Source organism: Pygocentrus nattereri, chromosome 18 (genome assembly GCF_015220715.1).
Source record: "Pygocentrus nattereri isolate fPygNat1 chromosome 18, fPygNat1.pri, whole genome shotgun sequence".
Taxonomy (NCBI): domain Eukaryota; kingdom Metazoa; phylum Chordata; class Actinopteri; order Characiformes; family Serrasalmidae; genus Pygocentrus; species Pygocentrus nattereri.
In genome coordinates, this window is record NC_051228.1 from 12,241,107 (window position 1) to 12,259,216 (window position 18,110).

Sequence of the window (18,110 nt, forward strand, 5' to 3'; positions counted from 1 at the left end):
ACCTAATCTAGCTTTTAATGCAAAGGGTGCCGCTCGGATTTCATGCTCACCAGTTGTTTTTTGTCATGTGCACATCACAGACTGTTGAGGCACTGCACTTTACCCACTTCCAAGTTCCAGCCTTTGCGTATTCCATTAAAATTACGTTATAAATTAAAATTTAGAAAATCGATCTATGACATTTGTGAATCGATTCAGTATCATTCACGTCTGCATCACGATGCATCTAAGAATCAATTTTTCCCTATCCCTAGTAAAAGCTGTCAATATTTCCTTGTACATTTCTCATTCACTCTTTGGGCAAGACTAGACAGTCCCCATGTCATGTAATTGATCTTTTGTTAACTTCATCTATGTAGTAGTGTGTTCTAAAGAAAAGCATGCATGTAATGCTTATTACCAGTAAAATTAGACAAGTAAAATTTGTTTCTATCTACTTTACTTAAGGATTTCTGTTACTTTATTTTTATTCACCATATTTCAAAAGAAAGATCTGTACTTTCTACTCACTACATTGCCAAACTATTGACCTTATTATTCAACTGTTTTATTATTGTAAGTGGCCACCATCTATTCAGGCACTTCATCAAATGCCCAATTGTCATCAAGTCAAAAACCTACTGGATTTGAAATCTGAACAGAGATTATCCCTTTTCTGCTTATTTCTACAGGTCACCTGTTATTGGCTATGTTTACAGTCAGCAAGAATGCAGGAAAAGGTGACAAGTGAAGTAGCAGATGAGAGTTTCAAAGTAATGCAATCCAAAGAAGCACATAATCTGGAATGTGCAGGTACATCAGGAAAAAAAACAAAACATCTATGGCCTTATTTACAAAAACTAAAAGATCCACAGCTTTACATGCTCCTTGAGGTTCCTCTATATGTTAATCTCTCATAACTAATTTTAGGATGTTATTCAAATTCCTGTTCCACCTTATAGTGCAACAGTTACAAACTAGTGTCAATACAGGTATCTGAGAGTAACTGCTACATCATTTAAAGTGGAATGGGAAATGAGAATAAGAAGCAAACTTCAGCTACATCTGATCCCTGTCCAGTGTTTAACCCCTAAATTACTGCAGTTATTGTACTGATGTACAATGGAATGTAATATTTGTAGTTTGGCTGAGCACTCTTGAGCCTATATGCATGAGTTTATACATTAACTAACAGTAACTAACCCAAAATGCTACCAGCCCACCTGCTTATGCTTATTGCAGAGTAAAGCGAGGCCTTGGATTTTTTCATGGGGCTGCTACTACTGACTACCGACCTACTGGGATGGTGCAGTCGCTTTACAGACTTATAAAGGCATTGCTCAGTTATTGATACTTATAATTTCATCATCAGCTCAATATTTATTGTTACTGATTGATAAATAATATTTATATTGCCATGTACATTTCTTATTTTACCTCTGGGAAAGACTACTTTATCCCCAAGTCAACTAATCGTTTCAAATTTTTTAAGTACAAACACTTTTTAAATAAATACACATTTACATTTTTGCTCTATTATATCTAGGGGCATGTATTTTACAAAAAAATAAATTTTTTTGTACCAAAACCTTTTTTTTTTTTACTAGAGCACTTTTAAAATGAGGCCTTGGATGCTTGTCTGAAACTTCAAACTCCTACCAGCCTACTGGGGTTATAAAGTCAAAATCAAAAACCTGTGCTATGATGGCATTTTGTCAGACCGCACATCTTACATTTGGCTGTAGGAAACAGTTTTTTCATCATCAGCACAAGATTTATTGTTTGGGATTGATAAATAATATTTTTTTATGTACAAGTATGCAAGATGCATCACAATAAGTCACTAATAATCCTCTTACATTATGTATTTTATGAAAATAGTGACAAAGATTAATGGGTTAGTGATTATACAACAAAATATACATTCTGAATACATACATCAGATTAGGTGAAACATACACAGTGATAATGCTTTAAAACTATAATAACAACAGTACAGTACTGTGCGAAAGTCTTAGGCACCCAAGACACATTTTAAAAATCTATTTATTTGTGTAGTATGTTTATTTTCTGAGAAAAGTGTTAATATTTCAAAAGAAAATGTTTATAGAATATGAATTGATGATTTTGCATATATATATATATATATATATATATATATACATACACAACCCCAATTTCAATTAATTTGGGACGTTGTGTAAAACAAATAAAAACAGAATAAGATTATTTGCAAATCCTTTCCAAACTATATTCAATTGAATACACTACAAAGACAAGATATTTAATGTTCAAACAGAAAAACTTTGTTGTTTTTTGCAAATATTCACAAATTTTGAAATTGATGCCTGCAACACATTCCAAAGAAGTTGGGACAGGGGCAACAAAAGACTGGGAAAGTTGAGGAATGCTCAAAAAACAACTGTTTGGAACATTCCACAGGTGAACAGGTTAATTGTAAACAGGTGAGTGTCATGATTGGGTATAAAGGGAGCATCCCTGAAAGGCTCAGTCATTCACAAGCAAGGATGGGGCGAGGTTCACCACTTTGTGAACAACTACGTGAGCAAATAGTCCAACAGTTTAAGAACAATGTTTTTCAATGTGCAGTTGCAAGGAATTTAGGGATTTCATCATCTACAGTCCATAGTATCATCAAAAGATTCAGAGAATCTGGAGAAATCTCTGCAAGTAAGCGGCAAGGCAGAAAACCAACATTGAATGCCTGTGACCTTCAATCCCTCAGGTGGCACAGTTCTACTTCCGGCGCCGGCGAGAGCGGCAGCCTGTTACAGCAGCTCCTGCTTACTTTCGTTGTGAATTTCCCTGCTGTGGGACTAATAAAGGATTATCTTATCTTATCTTATCTTATCTTATCTTATTAAAAAGCGACATCATTCTGTAACGGATATTACCACATGGGCTCAGAAACACTTCAGAAAACCATTGGCAGTGAACACAGTTCGTCGCTCCATCTACAAGTGCAAGTTAAAACTCTGCCATGCAAAGTGAAAGCCATATATCAACAACACCCAGAAATGCCGCCGGCTTCTCTGGGCCCAAGCTCATCTGAGATGGACTGATGCAAAGTGAAAAAGTGTCCTGTGGTCTGACGAGTCCACATTTCAAATTGTTTTTGGAAATCATGGACGTCATGTCCTCCGGGCCAAAGAGGAAAAGGACTGTCCGGATTGTTATCAGCGCAAAGTTCAAAAGCCAGCATCTCTGATGGTGTGGGGGTGTGTTAGTGCCCATGGCATGGGTAACTTGCACATCTGTGAAGGCACCATTAATGCTGAAAGGTACATACAGGTTTTGGAGCAACATATGCTCCCATCCAAGTAATGTCTTTTTCAGGGACGTCCCAGTGTATTTCAGCAAGAGAATGCCAAGCCATATTCTGCACGTGTTACAACAGCATGGCTTCATAGGAAAAGAGTGCGGGTACTAGACCGGCCTGCCTGCAGTCCAGACCTGCCTCCCATTGAAAATGTGTGGCGCATTATGAAGCACAAAATACAACAGAGACCCCGGACTGAAGAATGGGAAAGAATTCCACTTACAAAGCTTCAACAATTAGTGTCCTCAGTTGCCAAATGCTTATTGAGTGTTTAAAGGAAAGGTGATGTAAAACAGTGGTAAACATGCCCCTGTCCCAACTTCTTTGGAACCTGTTGCAGACCTCAAATACAAAATGATTGAATATTTGCAAAAAACAATAAAGTTTATCTGTTTGAACATTAAATATCTTGTCTTTGTAGTGTATTCAATTAAATATAGGTTGAAAAGGATTGGCAAATAATCATATTCTGTTTTTATTTATATATAAATATATATATGTGTGTGTGTGTGTGTGTGTGTGTGTGTGTGTGTGTGTGTGTGTATTTAAAAATAGTGATTTTATGGATGTTACTGTGTTTAAGCATTTTCAAACCTCTCCTTGAGGAGAAACTCACTGCTGAGGTAAATTGTTTAACAATCTGCTTAGATGCCTAAGACTTTTGCACAGTACCGTATATACTATGTTTTATTTAGAAACAGCCATAATATTCATTTTTGGGCCTATCTCGTTTTTCTGAGTGAACCACTTCAATAGCAGAAGACGGATCTCTTTAGTCCTGAAGTAATATATGAGGGGGTTTACTAGTGGTGGGAACAACCCATAAAACATAGTGACTGAAAGTCTCTGATTTATATCCATTTTGAAATAAGGCATATAAGGTGTAAAATACACAAAGAGACGTGGAATGTAATAGATACTAATGATACACAGTTGTGTGGCACAGGTGGAGAAGGCTTTCAGGCTGCCTTGATTATTTGTTGTTCTGATTATAGACACCCCAATGCTGATATAGGAGAAAATGATGAAAGAGAAAGGTAACAGAAGTACAATCGATGCCACAGTTGTTGTAATATCTTTCTGTAATGTAATATCACCACAGGCTAAACTGTTCATAGACATACTGTCACAGTAGCAGTGAATAATTAAATTGGACCCACAAAACACCATCTCTGTACTCTGGATAGTGTTAATGCCGGGGGCAATCGTAGCAGACACCCAAGAAAGCCATGTTAGATGACTCATAGTCCAATTGTTCATAAGTATAGGGTATCTGAGTGGGAAGCAGATAGCTAGATAGCGATCTATAGCCATGGTCATCATAATAAGAGAGTTCAGAGTCCCAAAATAGTGAATGAAATGTTTCTGTATCAGACAAGCATAGAAGGAGATCGAGCCACTGTTGAACCAGTAGCGAGAGATTATTTTAGGCAAAGCAACTGTGCAGAATCCAATATCAGACAGGGCTAGACTCAGCATAGTGATGTACATAGGTTTCTGCAGATTTGGCGCAATTGCAAATGACACCACCAGAAGTAAATTCCCCAATACAGTTGTCACATAAATGACCAAAAAAACGGCGGCCAGTAAATTATAGTACTCAGGCTGGAGTCCTGGGAAGCCAACGATGAAAAACTCTGTTACAACAGTAAGCGCGCTCCGGTTTTCTTGTGACATACTGAAAACACTGAGAAAAAAGTGAATTCACATACAGCTTTCATCAACATGATAAGTTATATTATTATATAAGTTATAAGGTATATTACACCAACTGTATCAATATTATATTGTGCACATTAATATGTATGCATTATTATGCATTCCTACTAGAAGCACTCATCACTATGCTTTACTGATTTATATACATACATATGTATATATAGTGCACATCTGTACTGTGTGATTCTGAGATCTACCAAGAAAGTAAATGACTTACTCCTGGCCTCACCTCTCATTCGGACGTCTTACCATAGTCTAAAAGTTTTCTGCCCTTTGTTGCAGTCTTTTATAGTAAAAACTGTCCATTATTTCCTAGTGCATTTCTCATTCTCCCTTTGGGCAAGACTAGACTATCCCCATGTCATCTAATTGATCTTTTGTTGACTTCACCTATGTAGTAGTGTGTTCTAAAGAAAAGCATGCATGTAATGCTCATTACCAGTAAAATTAGACAAATTAAATTTGTTCCTATCTACTTTACTTGAGGATTTCTGGTACTTTACTTTTATTCACCATATGTCAAAAGAAAAATCTATACTTTCTACTCACTACATTGTCAAACTAGTTACATTTTTTAATTTTAATTGGACAACTTCTGTTCAGGCACCTGACCAAATGCCAAATTGTCACCAAATCAACCTCCTACTGGGTTTGAAACCTGAACAGAGATTATTCCTTTTCTGCACATTGATTTGCTCTGCCAGCAGGAGCACAAGCACCTGTGGTGCTTTCCTCTTCAGGGCACAGCTGCATTGCAGTGATGGCCGCTGTCCAGCCATTATGCCAGGTGGTCACCTGCAGTTGCACAGAGTACGGCTCCCAGATGCTTTCAGCATGGTAGGCAAATGTGCCCCAGATCTTTCTTAACCACCTGTACTCTGTTACCTGCCCCCACCATGTCAATGGGCTCTGTCTTCCCCGCCATCTGCCTTTGAATTCAGTGATCTACTACTCTGATACCACTGTGGCATCAAATCCCACACCAAATAACCCACCACAAAATGTAATAAATCTCAGCCAACACACAAGCATGCAAACTAACAAACAACACATCCTTTTGATGTCCAATATACTGAGACATACTGGACATTAAATGTTGTGGCTACCAAGGTGGTCAGATTTTTGTTGAAACGACAAAATGGCTCTTCTTAACATTTGGGTTGTGGCTCCTGACCTAACCTAGCTTTTAATGCAAAGGGTGCCGCTCGGATTTCATGCTTATCCAGCTGTGTTTTTGTCATGTGCACCTCACAGGCTGTCCAGGTGCTGCACTTACCCACTTCCAAGTTCTGCCTTTTGCATTTCGTCAACATTGTTATAAATTAAAATTTAGCAAATTGATTTATGACATTTGTGAACTGATTCAGTATCATTCACATCTGCATCGCGATGCATCTAAGAATCAATTTTTCCCACACCCCTAGTAAAAGCTGTCAATTATTTCCTTGTACATTTCTCATTCACTCTTTGGGCAAGACTAGGCTATCCCCATGTCATCTACTTGATCTTTTGTTAACTCCATCTATGTAGTAGTGTGTTCTAAAGAAAAGCATGCATGTAATGCTTATTACCAGTAAAATTAGACAAGTAAAATTTGTTTCTATCTTCTTTACTTGAGGATTTCTGTTACTTTCATTCACCATATTTCAAAAGAAATATCTGTGCTTTCTACTCACTACATTGCCAAACTATTGACCTTATTATTCATTTATTTATTATTTTTTTTATTTTAATTGGGCAACTTCTATTCAGGCACCTCACCGAATGCCAAATTGTCATCAAATCAAAATCCTACTGGGTTTGAAACCTGAACAGAGATGATCCCTTTTCTGCACATTTCTACAGGTCACCTTTTATGGGCTATGTTTACAGTCAGCAAGAATGCAGGAAAAGATGAAAAGTGAAGCAGTATATGAGAATTTCCAAGTCATGTAATCCAAAGATGCACATAATCTGGAATGTGCAAGTACATCAGGAAAAAACATCCCCATCCATGGCGTTATTTACAAAAACTATTTCATTGGATCAAATGAAAAGACAATTCTTGACACATGCTCTTCAATAATATCAACAAAACAAACACATACGCATCCTTCCAGGTCACTGGGGAAGCTGGAACCTATCCCAATAGTCACTGAGCAGAAGGCAGGATACACCCTCTACAGGTCACCAGTCCATTACAGGGCAGACAGACATATACATTCACACTCACAATCACACTTAGGGGCAATATAACATGTCCAAATGGCCTGACATGTTTTAACTGTGGTAGGAAACCAGAGTACACGGAGGAATCCCACGCATACATGGGAAAACACCAAAATCCACACACCGTTCTGTCCAAGATCAGTAAATCAAACAAGAAAAATTATATTAACATGTCATTTGAATTATGTTATTTTTTGGTGCCAGACTGTTATCGTTTTGGTATCAGACTACCTTTTTATTTACCGGAGCACTTGTACTTGAGGCCTGGGATGCTTATGTGAAAATTTGTACACCTACAAGCCTACTGGGGTGGTAAACTCTCAAGGTCTTTGAACAAGAAGGGTGTAAGTGACAATCCAAAACAAAAAATGACCATAGTTTGATCTGACTTTGTGCACTGATTTCAGTCTTTAATATTTAATATAAAATTTTAAGCATAATGAATGACAGTATAGTTAATGAACAATATTTTATTATGCATTCAAAAGCATTTTCTTCTACATTTGTAGATTTGAAAAAATATCACATGCTTTTTTCCACCAATGTTTCATTTCCTTTCGAGTATAAAACATGGGAGCACATGATGACAATATGAATAAAACCTAGCAGTAATAAATGGAAACAAAACAACAATTAATTGTGATAAAATATCACGTAAAAATCTTTACATCATATGAGTTAATTGAATATTCTAAATTTGGCTAAAATAGTTATCTCAGCCACACAACCATTAGGCCTGATGGACATTGAAAAGAGGTTACAGATGTCTTTGTAATAATAAAAAATATGATAGCAAGAATCATTAACTCGATGATAAGTGACATTTACTAACTAACAATTTAAGATTAATAACTAATTAATTACATTTAGCCATTTTACCACCTGACAGTAGGCTAAGGAATATTAAGGATATAATAACACAGCAAAAAAAAAGAGATTTCTTAGAGACTTTGAATGTTTCACATGTCTTTGGAAATTAGATAGTAGCCTCTTCTGCCTGGCTAACTTGTAAAGTCTGGTAGAAGTCTACATAGGAGTGAGGGATTCTGTCATTCATGCACAGTGTGAGCAAGTCTTTATTTTTCACAGTGGTGATCCCAGGTGGACATGTGTCAACATATACTATGTCTTATGTAAAAACAGCCAAAATATTCATTTTTGGGCCTATCTCATTTTTCTGAGTGAACCACTTCAATAGCAACAGACGGATCTTTTAGTCCTAAAGTAATATATGAGGGGGTTTACTATTGGTCGGAACAACCCATAAAACATAGTGACTGCAAGTCTCTGATTTACATCAATTTTGAAATAAGGCATATAAGGTGTAAAATACACAAAGAGACATGGAATGTAATACAAATGATACACAGCTGTGTGGCACAGGAAGAGAAGGCTTTGCCTTTGCCTTGCAGTCTGCCTTGATTATTTGTTGTTCTGATTATACAACCCCAATTCCAATGAAGTTGGGATGTAGTGTAAAACATAAATAAAAATAGAATACGATGATTTTCAACCTATATTCAATTGAATACACTACAAAGACAAGATATTTAATTTTCAAATGGATAAACTTTATTGTTTTCTGCAAAAATTCACTCATTTTGAATTTGATGCCTGCAACATATTCCAAAGAAGTTGGGACAGTGACAACAAAAGGCTGGGAAAGTTGAGGAATGCTCAAAAAACACCTGTTTGGAACATTCCACAGGTGAACAGGTTAATTGTAAACAGGTGAGTGTCATGATTGGATATAAAGGGAGCATCCCTGAAAGGTTCAGTCGTTCACAAGCAAGGATGGGACAAGGTTCACCGCTTTGTGAACAACTGCGTGAGCAAATAGTCCAACAGTTTAAGAACAACGTTTCTCAACGTGCAATTGCAAGGAATTTAGGGATTTCATCATCTACAGTCCATAATATCATCAAAAGATTCAGAGAATCTGGAGAAATCTCTGCAAGTAAGCAGCAAGGCAGAAAACCAACACTGAATGCCCGTGACCTTCGATCCCTCAAGCGGCACTGCATTAAAAACCGACATCATTCTGTAATGGATATTACCATGGGCTCAGAAACACTTCAGAAAACCATTGTCAGTGAACACAGTTTGTCGCTCCATCTACAAGTGCAAGTTAAAACTCTGCCATGTAAAGCGAAAGCCATATATCAACAACACCCAGAAACGCTGCCGGCTTCTCTGGGCCCGAGCTCATCTGAGATGGACTGACGCAAAGTGTCCTGTGGTATGACGAGTCCACATTTCAAATTGTTTTTGGAAATCATGGACGTCGTGTCCTCTGGGCCAAAGAGGAAAAGGACTGTCTGGATTGTTATCAGCACAAAGTTCAAAAGCTAGCATCTCTGATGGTATGGGGGCGTGTTAGTGCCCATGGCATTGGTAACTTGCACATCTGTGAAGGCACAATTAATGCTGAAAGGTACATACAGTACATACAAGCAATGTCTTTTTCAGGGACGTCTGCTTATTTCAGCAAGACAATGCCAAGCCACATTCTGCAACAGCGTGGCTTCGTAGTAAAAGAGTGCAGGTACTAGACTGGCCTGCCGTTCTCGAACGCTTATTGAGTGTTGTTAAAAGGAAAGGTGATGTAACACAGTGGTGAACATGCCCCTGTCCAAACTTCTTTTGAATGTGTTGCATCAAATTCAAAATTAGTGAATATTTGCAAAAAAACAATAAAGTTTATCTGTTTGAACATTAAATATCTTGTCTTTGTAGTGTATTCCATTTTTTATTTATGTTTTACACAATGTCCCAACTTAATTGTTATTGGGGTTGTAGACATCCCAAGGCCTATATAGGAGAAAATGATGAAAGAGAAAGGTGAAAGAAGTACAGTCAATGCCACAGCTGTTGTAATATTTTTCTGTAAATTAATATCACCATAGGCTAAACTGTTCATAGACATACTGTCACAGTAGCAATGAATAATTGGACCCACAAAACACCATCCCTGAAGGCTGGACAATGCTAATGCCAGGGGAAATCTTAGCAAACACCCAAGAAAGCCATTTTAGATGACTTATAGTCTGATTGGTCATAAGTGTAGGGTATCTGAGTGGGAAGCAGCGGGATAGCTAGATAGCAATCTATAGCCATAGTCATCATAATAAGAGAGTTCAGAGTCCCAAAATAGTGAATAAAATATTTCTGTATTAGACAAGCATGGACAGAGATTCTTGTTGAACCAGTAGCGAGAGATTATTTTAGGCAAAGCAACTGTGTAGAATTCAATATCAGACGGGGCTCAACATAGGCTTCTGCAGATTTGGCGCAGTTGGTTTTCTGTGAAGAAATTGTCACATCTGTGATTAACCGTAGACCCTTTGTTGACTCTTTTGTGCACAAATCATGTAATAGCGCATGTCTGATCAAGAAATAACTAAGCAGGGGTCCACATACAAAAATAACATAGTTTAAAACACTCTGAAAAGTCTCTTAAAAGACTCCGAACTTTAGCCTTATAGGCATAGTCATTGTTTCATTTCATATCAATTTCTATTTCAGACTCAAAACAACAAGGAATGTGTCACTATTGCCCTACAGATTGCCTAATGGGCCAAGGTGGCCTAAGGGACCAGTGTTAGGGACACAGGCAGAGGACTTGTTATTCTAAAATGTTAGTCAAAGATAAGACACCAGTTGCTTTGAGTCAAAAACTAAACATCACTTGCTTTGAGTAACTATGACAGCCTCATTAGTGTTGCATGTTTACTGAGGGTGTGCAATCTCTTAGGATCTGCATTCTGTCCAACTAGTCCTCTGGGACTGTCAAGCATCTTTAGAGTATAAATTAAGGGCATATTGCAAGTGCTCAGAGAGAGTGCAAACAAACAATTATAACGGTCTTTTCTCTGTTCCCACTGGAATATATTCACGTACACATTGTCTTGTTTCCATGAACATCTAAAGTGTTGCACATTGCATTTTATTTTGCTTGGAATGATGCAACACACAGGCACAATGATATGAAAGATATGATTTTCCAGATAAAATGTAAGTGAGATAAAGTAAATGCTGTATGATGTATCTGTAAAGTATACTGTTAATGATTGTTAATCAAATAAAGCATATACAGCAGATCACACACTATCATAGCATAGCAGAGTCAAGTAGAGTAGCTGACCAGAAAATGTAGGCCACAGCGTCACTCGTCAGTAGGGCCCTCTTTCTGGCAGTGTTCAAGTGTTGAATAAATAGCAGTCTCAGTGGTATTTTGTCCCCACTGAGATTAATCACACCCTCTGATTAAATCTCCAATACTCTGATGTTTTAACTGTGCTAATAGATTTTGTCATTATTCTTTTGGGAAAACTCATGCATGCTTTTTTTTATTATTTAAGCACCACAATTGGGCACAGAGCCTAATGATAACAAATAAATGAAAGATTGATCTCCAAGGGAAATACACCGATCAGTGCACAACATCATGTCCTTGTTTCTATGCTTATTGTCTATTTATCAGTTCCACTATATAGGTGCACTTTGTAGTTCTACAATTACAGACTGCAGTCCATCTGTTTCTCTGCATACTTGTTAACCCCCTTTTACCCATGGTGGTGTGCTAGTGTGTGTTGTGCTGGTACAAGTAGATCAGACACAGCAGTCCACTCACTCTATTTGACACTCCTACCTTGTCAGCCCACCTTGTATATGTAAAGTCAGAGAGTAAGCAGCCAACAGCGTCCTGTGGGATGAGATATCTGCTTTTATACAGTTTGTGTTGGTCATCCTCTAGTCCTTCATCGGTCGTCACAGGACACTGCCCACAGGACGCTGTTGGCTGCTTATTTTTGGTTGGTGGACTATTCTCAGACCAGCCGTGACACTGAGGGGTTTAAAAACTTCAGCAGCACTGCTGTGTCTGATCCACTCAGACCAGCACAACACACACTAACACACCACCACCAGGTCAGTGTTACTTCAGTGCTGAGAATGATACACAAACCAAATGGTACCTGCTCTATGAGAGTCCCCAGGTTCCTGACAACTGAAGAACAGGGTAAAAGGGGGCTAACAAAGTATGCAGAGAAACAGATGGACTACAGTTACAGAACTACAAAGTGCACTATATAGTAAGTGGAGCTGAGAAAATGGACAATAGAAACAAGGAGGTGGTCATAATGTTATGCCTGATTGGTGTCTGTAATGTGGTAAAATATGTAATGTGTTCAAACTTTTGCATACTGCTGAGAATATATACAGTGCCTTCCAAAAATATATTTGTTAATAAACACAATTTAATATAGTTTTTTTTGCAGATTTTAGTGCAGAATTTCTATTTCTTTGCTGACTTTGACATATTGAAAAAATATAAAACATGGTATAAATTGGGCCAACTTTTACACAGGTTAATTTTTTTTCCCCAACACATTAAATTCAACAAACAGTAATTGTGCATTAGAATGTGCAGAAGTGTGTTCTCTGTAGAGGGCCCAACAGTTCTTGTTTTGAATTGTATTTTCATGTAAAATTCTTTAAAATATTGAGTATTCTCACTATCAAATTTCATGTGCAGACTTCTCCTTGATCGTTTTTTATTGTGTAATACTAACAAGGAGTCTTCACAGGGCAGTGCTATGAAGGACCCATCTTTATCACTAGCTTTTAAAATGCAGCTTCTGAATAAATCTCATGAATGATGAGATGGATCAGGGGTGTTTATGGAGGTAGTGTGATGACCTCTGCAGAGTTGTGGCTTAGAAGAAAGTTAGTTTGACACCCCTTAGGTACATGAACTTGTGTTGAGATAAGGCATTTTATGTTCAAAACTTCACAATGAATCATCATACTACTATAAATCTTGTTCTGAAACAAGAAGCGTTGGAAAAAACATCCTGCCTCCAGGTTATGCATCATTCATAAAAGTATTATGAAAGTAAATGAGCAAGTGAAGCAGACAGATTGTGTTTGTGGTAACACCTACATTGTACTTTTTCATAAGCCCCTATACCTTGAATATTCTTTGAGTTCAAAAAATGAACATAGCTGAAGAATGAATTTGAATAAATTTAAAAGTTTTATGCAACATAATGTAACATGTAATATGCATTCCTGCTTAGGTTGTGTTATTCTTATAAAATTCAGCTGGTTATAGGAAACGTGTAAACACTGTGAAACAAAATGTTTAGAATGAAAAATGGTATAGTTTGCAAGGATAATGTATAAAGCAGAGAGAACATGTCAAGCCTGTCCACAGTAAGTTAAAATATAATAATAACAGTGAACATTTTACCATCTCTCTGTGGCTGCTTTGATAGACATATGTTTGATTATGGGCTGGGCTACCACAGAAACTAAGGCCTAGCATTTGCAGCCATCACTTCTAGGTTAATTTGCTATATATTTGGAATGGAAATAGGCAGCAGCAAAATGAAGACACCAAAAGTGTTTTTTAGAGAGATACCACAGAAAGCTACTTTTAGTTTAGTTTCATAAAGAACCTTCCTTGGATGGTTATTCAAAGGAATACTCCAGTGCTTTTCAAGCTAATGTTTCAGTCAGTTACCATGGACAGTAATGTCAGCTGACTCAGTGTTTGACTCAGTGGGTTTTCTGTTTAAAATATTTGAACATGTAAATTAACCATATTCTCCCTTTAAATGTTCTGTAGGGAACCAAAGGTGGATCTTTTATGAAATTACTCCAAAGAATCATTCTGGTACCTTTATTTTTAAGCATGTAGATGCTATTTAACTGGACAGCTTAGATATAGAATATATAGAATGACAGAGAAACACCATGTTTGGTGTTTTTCAGTTTTTGACATAATTTATAAAAAAAGTTTTATAATAATATTATATAACATATATAAAAATATAATAATACAGATATAATAATTATATAACATCATTTATATACAAAGTAGCTTTTTTTCCCTCTCTTGTAAAGTTATAATTTTGAAGATACAAGGTTTTGTTCTGATAACAGCGATATACAGCTGATTTCATTTCTATGCAATCATATGTTTTTATGTTGTTTTTGTACATATTTTTGTAATACCTTATGAAAATGTTAAAAGTTTTTTCATAGAGCTTCATATTGATTAATTACAAGCACCATGGCTTCACCTTCTTCTGAGGTTACATCATGTCATATGCAGTCCCATGGCATTACTTAGACAGTCTGTCATTTAGACAGAAGAGTGTAATTGTGTACAATAGCTTATTATTGTGTACCCAGTGCTCAGCTGTAATGAGCTGAGAGACAAGTGACATAAATCTCTCAGGTGTTGTTTCCATATCAATCTCTCTGTGGAGCCATCACAACAAAATATGACTAATTAGCAGAGTTAATTAACAGGATTGCATGTGTATATTTTGTTTGTGTGTGGTGGGCTGGGGATCTGTCATTCTCTCTGAGCAAGTTCTGAAAACATTTTGGGTGATGCAATTTTAAATGTTGATTACACAAATTTAGCTTGCAAACATATGAGTCTGTTTAACTTATAGTTTGTGTTTTACTTCTTCTCAGTAGTACATTTAGGAACTTATCTTTGGACCCAAAAACCTTAAAATGCTGGGATTATTGGTTCATGGCCCAGGCCAGCAGTGAGCCCTGACAAAGGAGCAGTAGGTCTTTATTTTTTTATTTTTTTGCTGTGAATTTAATTTGTAATTTCAAACAATCTTCTGCTGCTGGAGTTTTTAAACACCACAGTGTCACTGCTGGACTGAGAAAAGTCCACCAATGACAAATATCCAGTCAACATCATCCTGTGACCACTAATTGAGGACTAGGGGGTGACAAACAAAATGTGCAGCAACAGATAAGCTACAGTCTCTAATTTTACATCTACTCTCTGGACCAATGAGGTTGGCATGTCTAACAGAGTGGACAATGAGTGGACACTGAGTGGACAGTGTTTAAAAACCATGTTTAGCAGCACTAACACACACCAACATGCCATCATCAAAACAGTGTCGCTGTAGTGCTGAGGATCATAAATAATAAAGTATGCAGTGCAACACATGGTTTACAGTCTGTAATTGTAGAACTACAAAGTTGACTTATATGGTAAACAGAGCTGAAATGGACATGAGAGTAGAAACAAGGATTTTGGTTTTAATGTTATGGCTGAATGGTATATATACCAAATTAATAATTAATAACAATCTCTAACAAACAGTTGATCTTGAATTTGACTGGACTTAATGTTAATTAGTCATTAATTATGTACCCTAAAAGACTTCATTCCATTTGGTCCTTGGACCACTTCCAGTCAAATGATATATGCTGTCAACAGATCCTCTAAGAAGACACAATTAAATATAGCACATTTATGCAAATTTTTGCATACTGGAAAAAAGAATTTTGCATCCAGATGCATGTTCTCTGTATAGGATGTGTGTATCAAAACATGTATTTTGATTGTACATAGACAAGCATTGAGCGGTGGAGCAGTGGAACTGTGTCCTTTGGAATGTTGGTGCTCCATCCAATGCTTTTAGGATGAGTTGGAGTGTCTTTTTAATTGGCTGAAATTATCAGATGCTCATGAAGGCCTGGTTCAAGCATGTTAGATTTGGGTTGGAGCTAAACTCTGCGGGGTCCTAGATCTCCAGGACCAGGATTGGTCACTCCAGAACACCTCTCTGAGCTAATTCACCTTTTCGTTCTTTCTTGGACTCAAAATGTAAGCAACTTTGTGCCACAACTGAGTGTCTACCTGTCCAAATATCAGGAATTACATTCCTGGTGACAGCATTCCATGGTGAGAAGTTTTTTCTTTTATTATTGATCATTTTCAATGTTACAGTAACATACATTCTTTAACCCCTACTTCCCAAGCCATCTAACCCCCCTCCCTATGCCACCCCCTCTCTCCTATAAATGTACAAGTGAACATGTAGACATTTTGATCAGTAGTAGAATAGTGTAAAAAAAAAAAACAAGCATTAATAATGATACTGACAGTATTGCTGACTAACAAAAAGATATAAAATACAATGTCAAAAAATAGAGTAAATAAATTTAATTAAATAAATAAAACAATAAATAAATAAGTTATAAAAAAAACACCACAGATCAAATCTATTTAGCATTCTGATTCTATTCACTTAAATTGGACAACTTTTTAAAGTATGTGATAAAGGGATCCCAGACCAAATCAAACCTGTCTGCCACACCTCTCAAACTAAATTTAATCTTTTCTAAGGTAAGGAAGAACATAACATCTTTTAACCACAGTGCATGTGAGGGTGTCGTGGAAGCTTTCCACCCAAGAAGAATTCTTCTCTTAGCTAAGAGGAGTGCAAAATTTAGTGCCTCAGTCACGCTAGACTTCAGAGAAGACTCCAGTTGTACTCCAAACACTACGAATAATGGGTTGGGGCTAACATTACTTCCAAAAGCTTCATTTAAAGAACTAAAGACAGCTTTCCAATATTTCTCAAGCTTCAAGCAGGTCCAAAACATTTGCAATAGGGTAGCTGGCTCTTTATCACATTGGGGGCATAAGGGATTTACCCCAGGGTATATACTAGCCAGTCTGGCCTTGCCTAGGTATGCCCTATGAGGACAAGAAGAGGACGAATGTATCTGTTTTAAAACTTTGTTCCAAAGCTCCTCCTCAATCTCAAGCCCAAGTTCTTGCTCCCACTTAGGCAAACCTGTTGAGGGGAAATCAGTGAATGACATTAGAATATTATAAAACTGTGATCTCAGCTCTTTTGAGTGAACAGGAACTGCAAACAAGTGTTCCCAAGGTAATTCAGGTGGTCGTCCTGGAAACGGGACAAAAAGTGTCTGGGCACAGTGGCGAATTTGAAAGTATCGAAACATATTGGTGTGCAAAAGGTTGAATTTGGAACACAATCCGGAGAAGCTGTGAAAGGTATCATCATCATATAGGTCCCTAAAGGTAGTAATTCCCAATCTTTTCCAGGTGCCAAATGTGTGATCTTGTCTAGAGGGAGTAAATAGATGGTTGTTATCTATCGGGCTATAAGGTTGAAGCTGAAAGGAAATTAAACTGTCGGCGGACCTGTATCCAAATCTTAAGCGTGGCTTTAATTAAAAGATTAGAAGAATATCGCGAAGGAGACAATGGGAGGAAGAGAATATTAGTGTTTTCAGAGATGAAGAGTGGCATGATAGCGATTCCAGTACACACCAGTTAACATCTGATGCATTAACCCAGAAACCAATCTTGTGTATGTTGGCTGCGAAGTAGTAAAATAAAAAGTTTGGTAGGGCTAGACCCCCCTGGTCTTTGGGCCTCTGTAGAGTTAACTTACCAACTATACCAATTTATAATTGCTTTATCAAGGGTCCTAAAAAAAGATTTAGGTAAAAAGTACCGGAAGACACTGAAACAGGAACAGGAATTTGGGAAGAATGTTCATTTTGACACTTTGAATTCTACCAGCAAGAGATAGGGGAAGAGTACTCCACCTCTGAAAGTCCTCCTTCATGGATGACATAATAGGGGAATAATTAGATTCTTGAATGGAGGCCAATGTACGGGCTATATGAATACCAAGGTACCTAAAACCATTTTGAGCTAATCAGAAGGGAATATTGGTTTGAGATAATTGGACTGTAAGAAAATTCAGAGGAAAATATTCGCTCTTTTCAAAATTTAACTTATATCCCGAAAAGGAGCCAAACTCTTTTAAAATGGCTTGAGTAGCCGGAATTGAAAGTGAGGGGTGACTAATATAAAGCAAGAGGTCGTCTGCATACAATGAAACTTTATTTTCTATGTTATAGCGTATAATACCCTGTATGTCTGACGATTCTTTTAGGGCAGTAGACAGAGTTTCCAAAGCTAAAACAAACAAAGCCGGGCTTAACGGGCAACCTTGACGAATGCCCCGTTGTAAAGAAAAAAAAGGAGAGAGAA

The 18,110-nt window shown here is 37.2% G+C and overlaps 1 protein-coding gene and 1 pseudogene across 1 annotated transcript; both read right to left on the reverse strand.

Annotated features, from left to right (window-relative positions):
- Positions 1-4,006: 4,006 nt before the first annotated feature.
- Positions 4,007-4,996, reverse strand: LOC108439216 (olfactory receptor 1-like). The gene has a single exon (XM_017717485.2). It carries the CDS (start codon positions 4,994-4,996, stop codon positions 4,007-4,009), a length of 990 nt encoding a protein of 329 aa, XP_017572974.2.
- A 711-nt stretch (positions 4,997-5,707) lies between these two features.
- LOC108439214 lies at positions 5,708-11,043 on the reverse strand (annotated as a pseudogene).
- Positions 11,044-18,110: the final 7,067 nt, after the last annotated feature.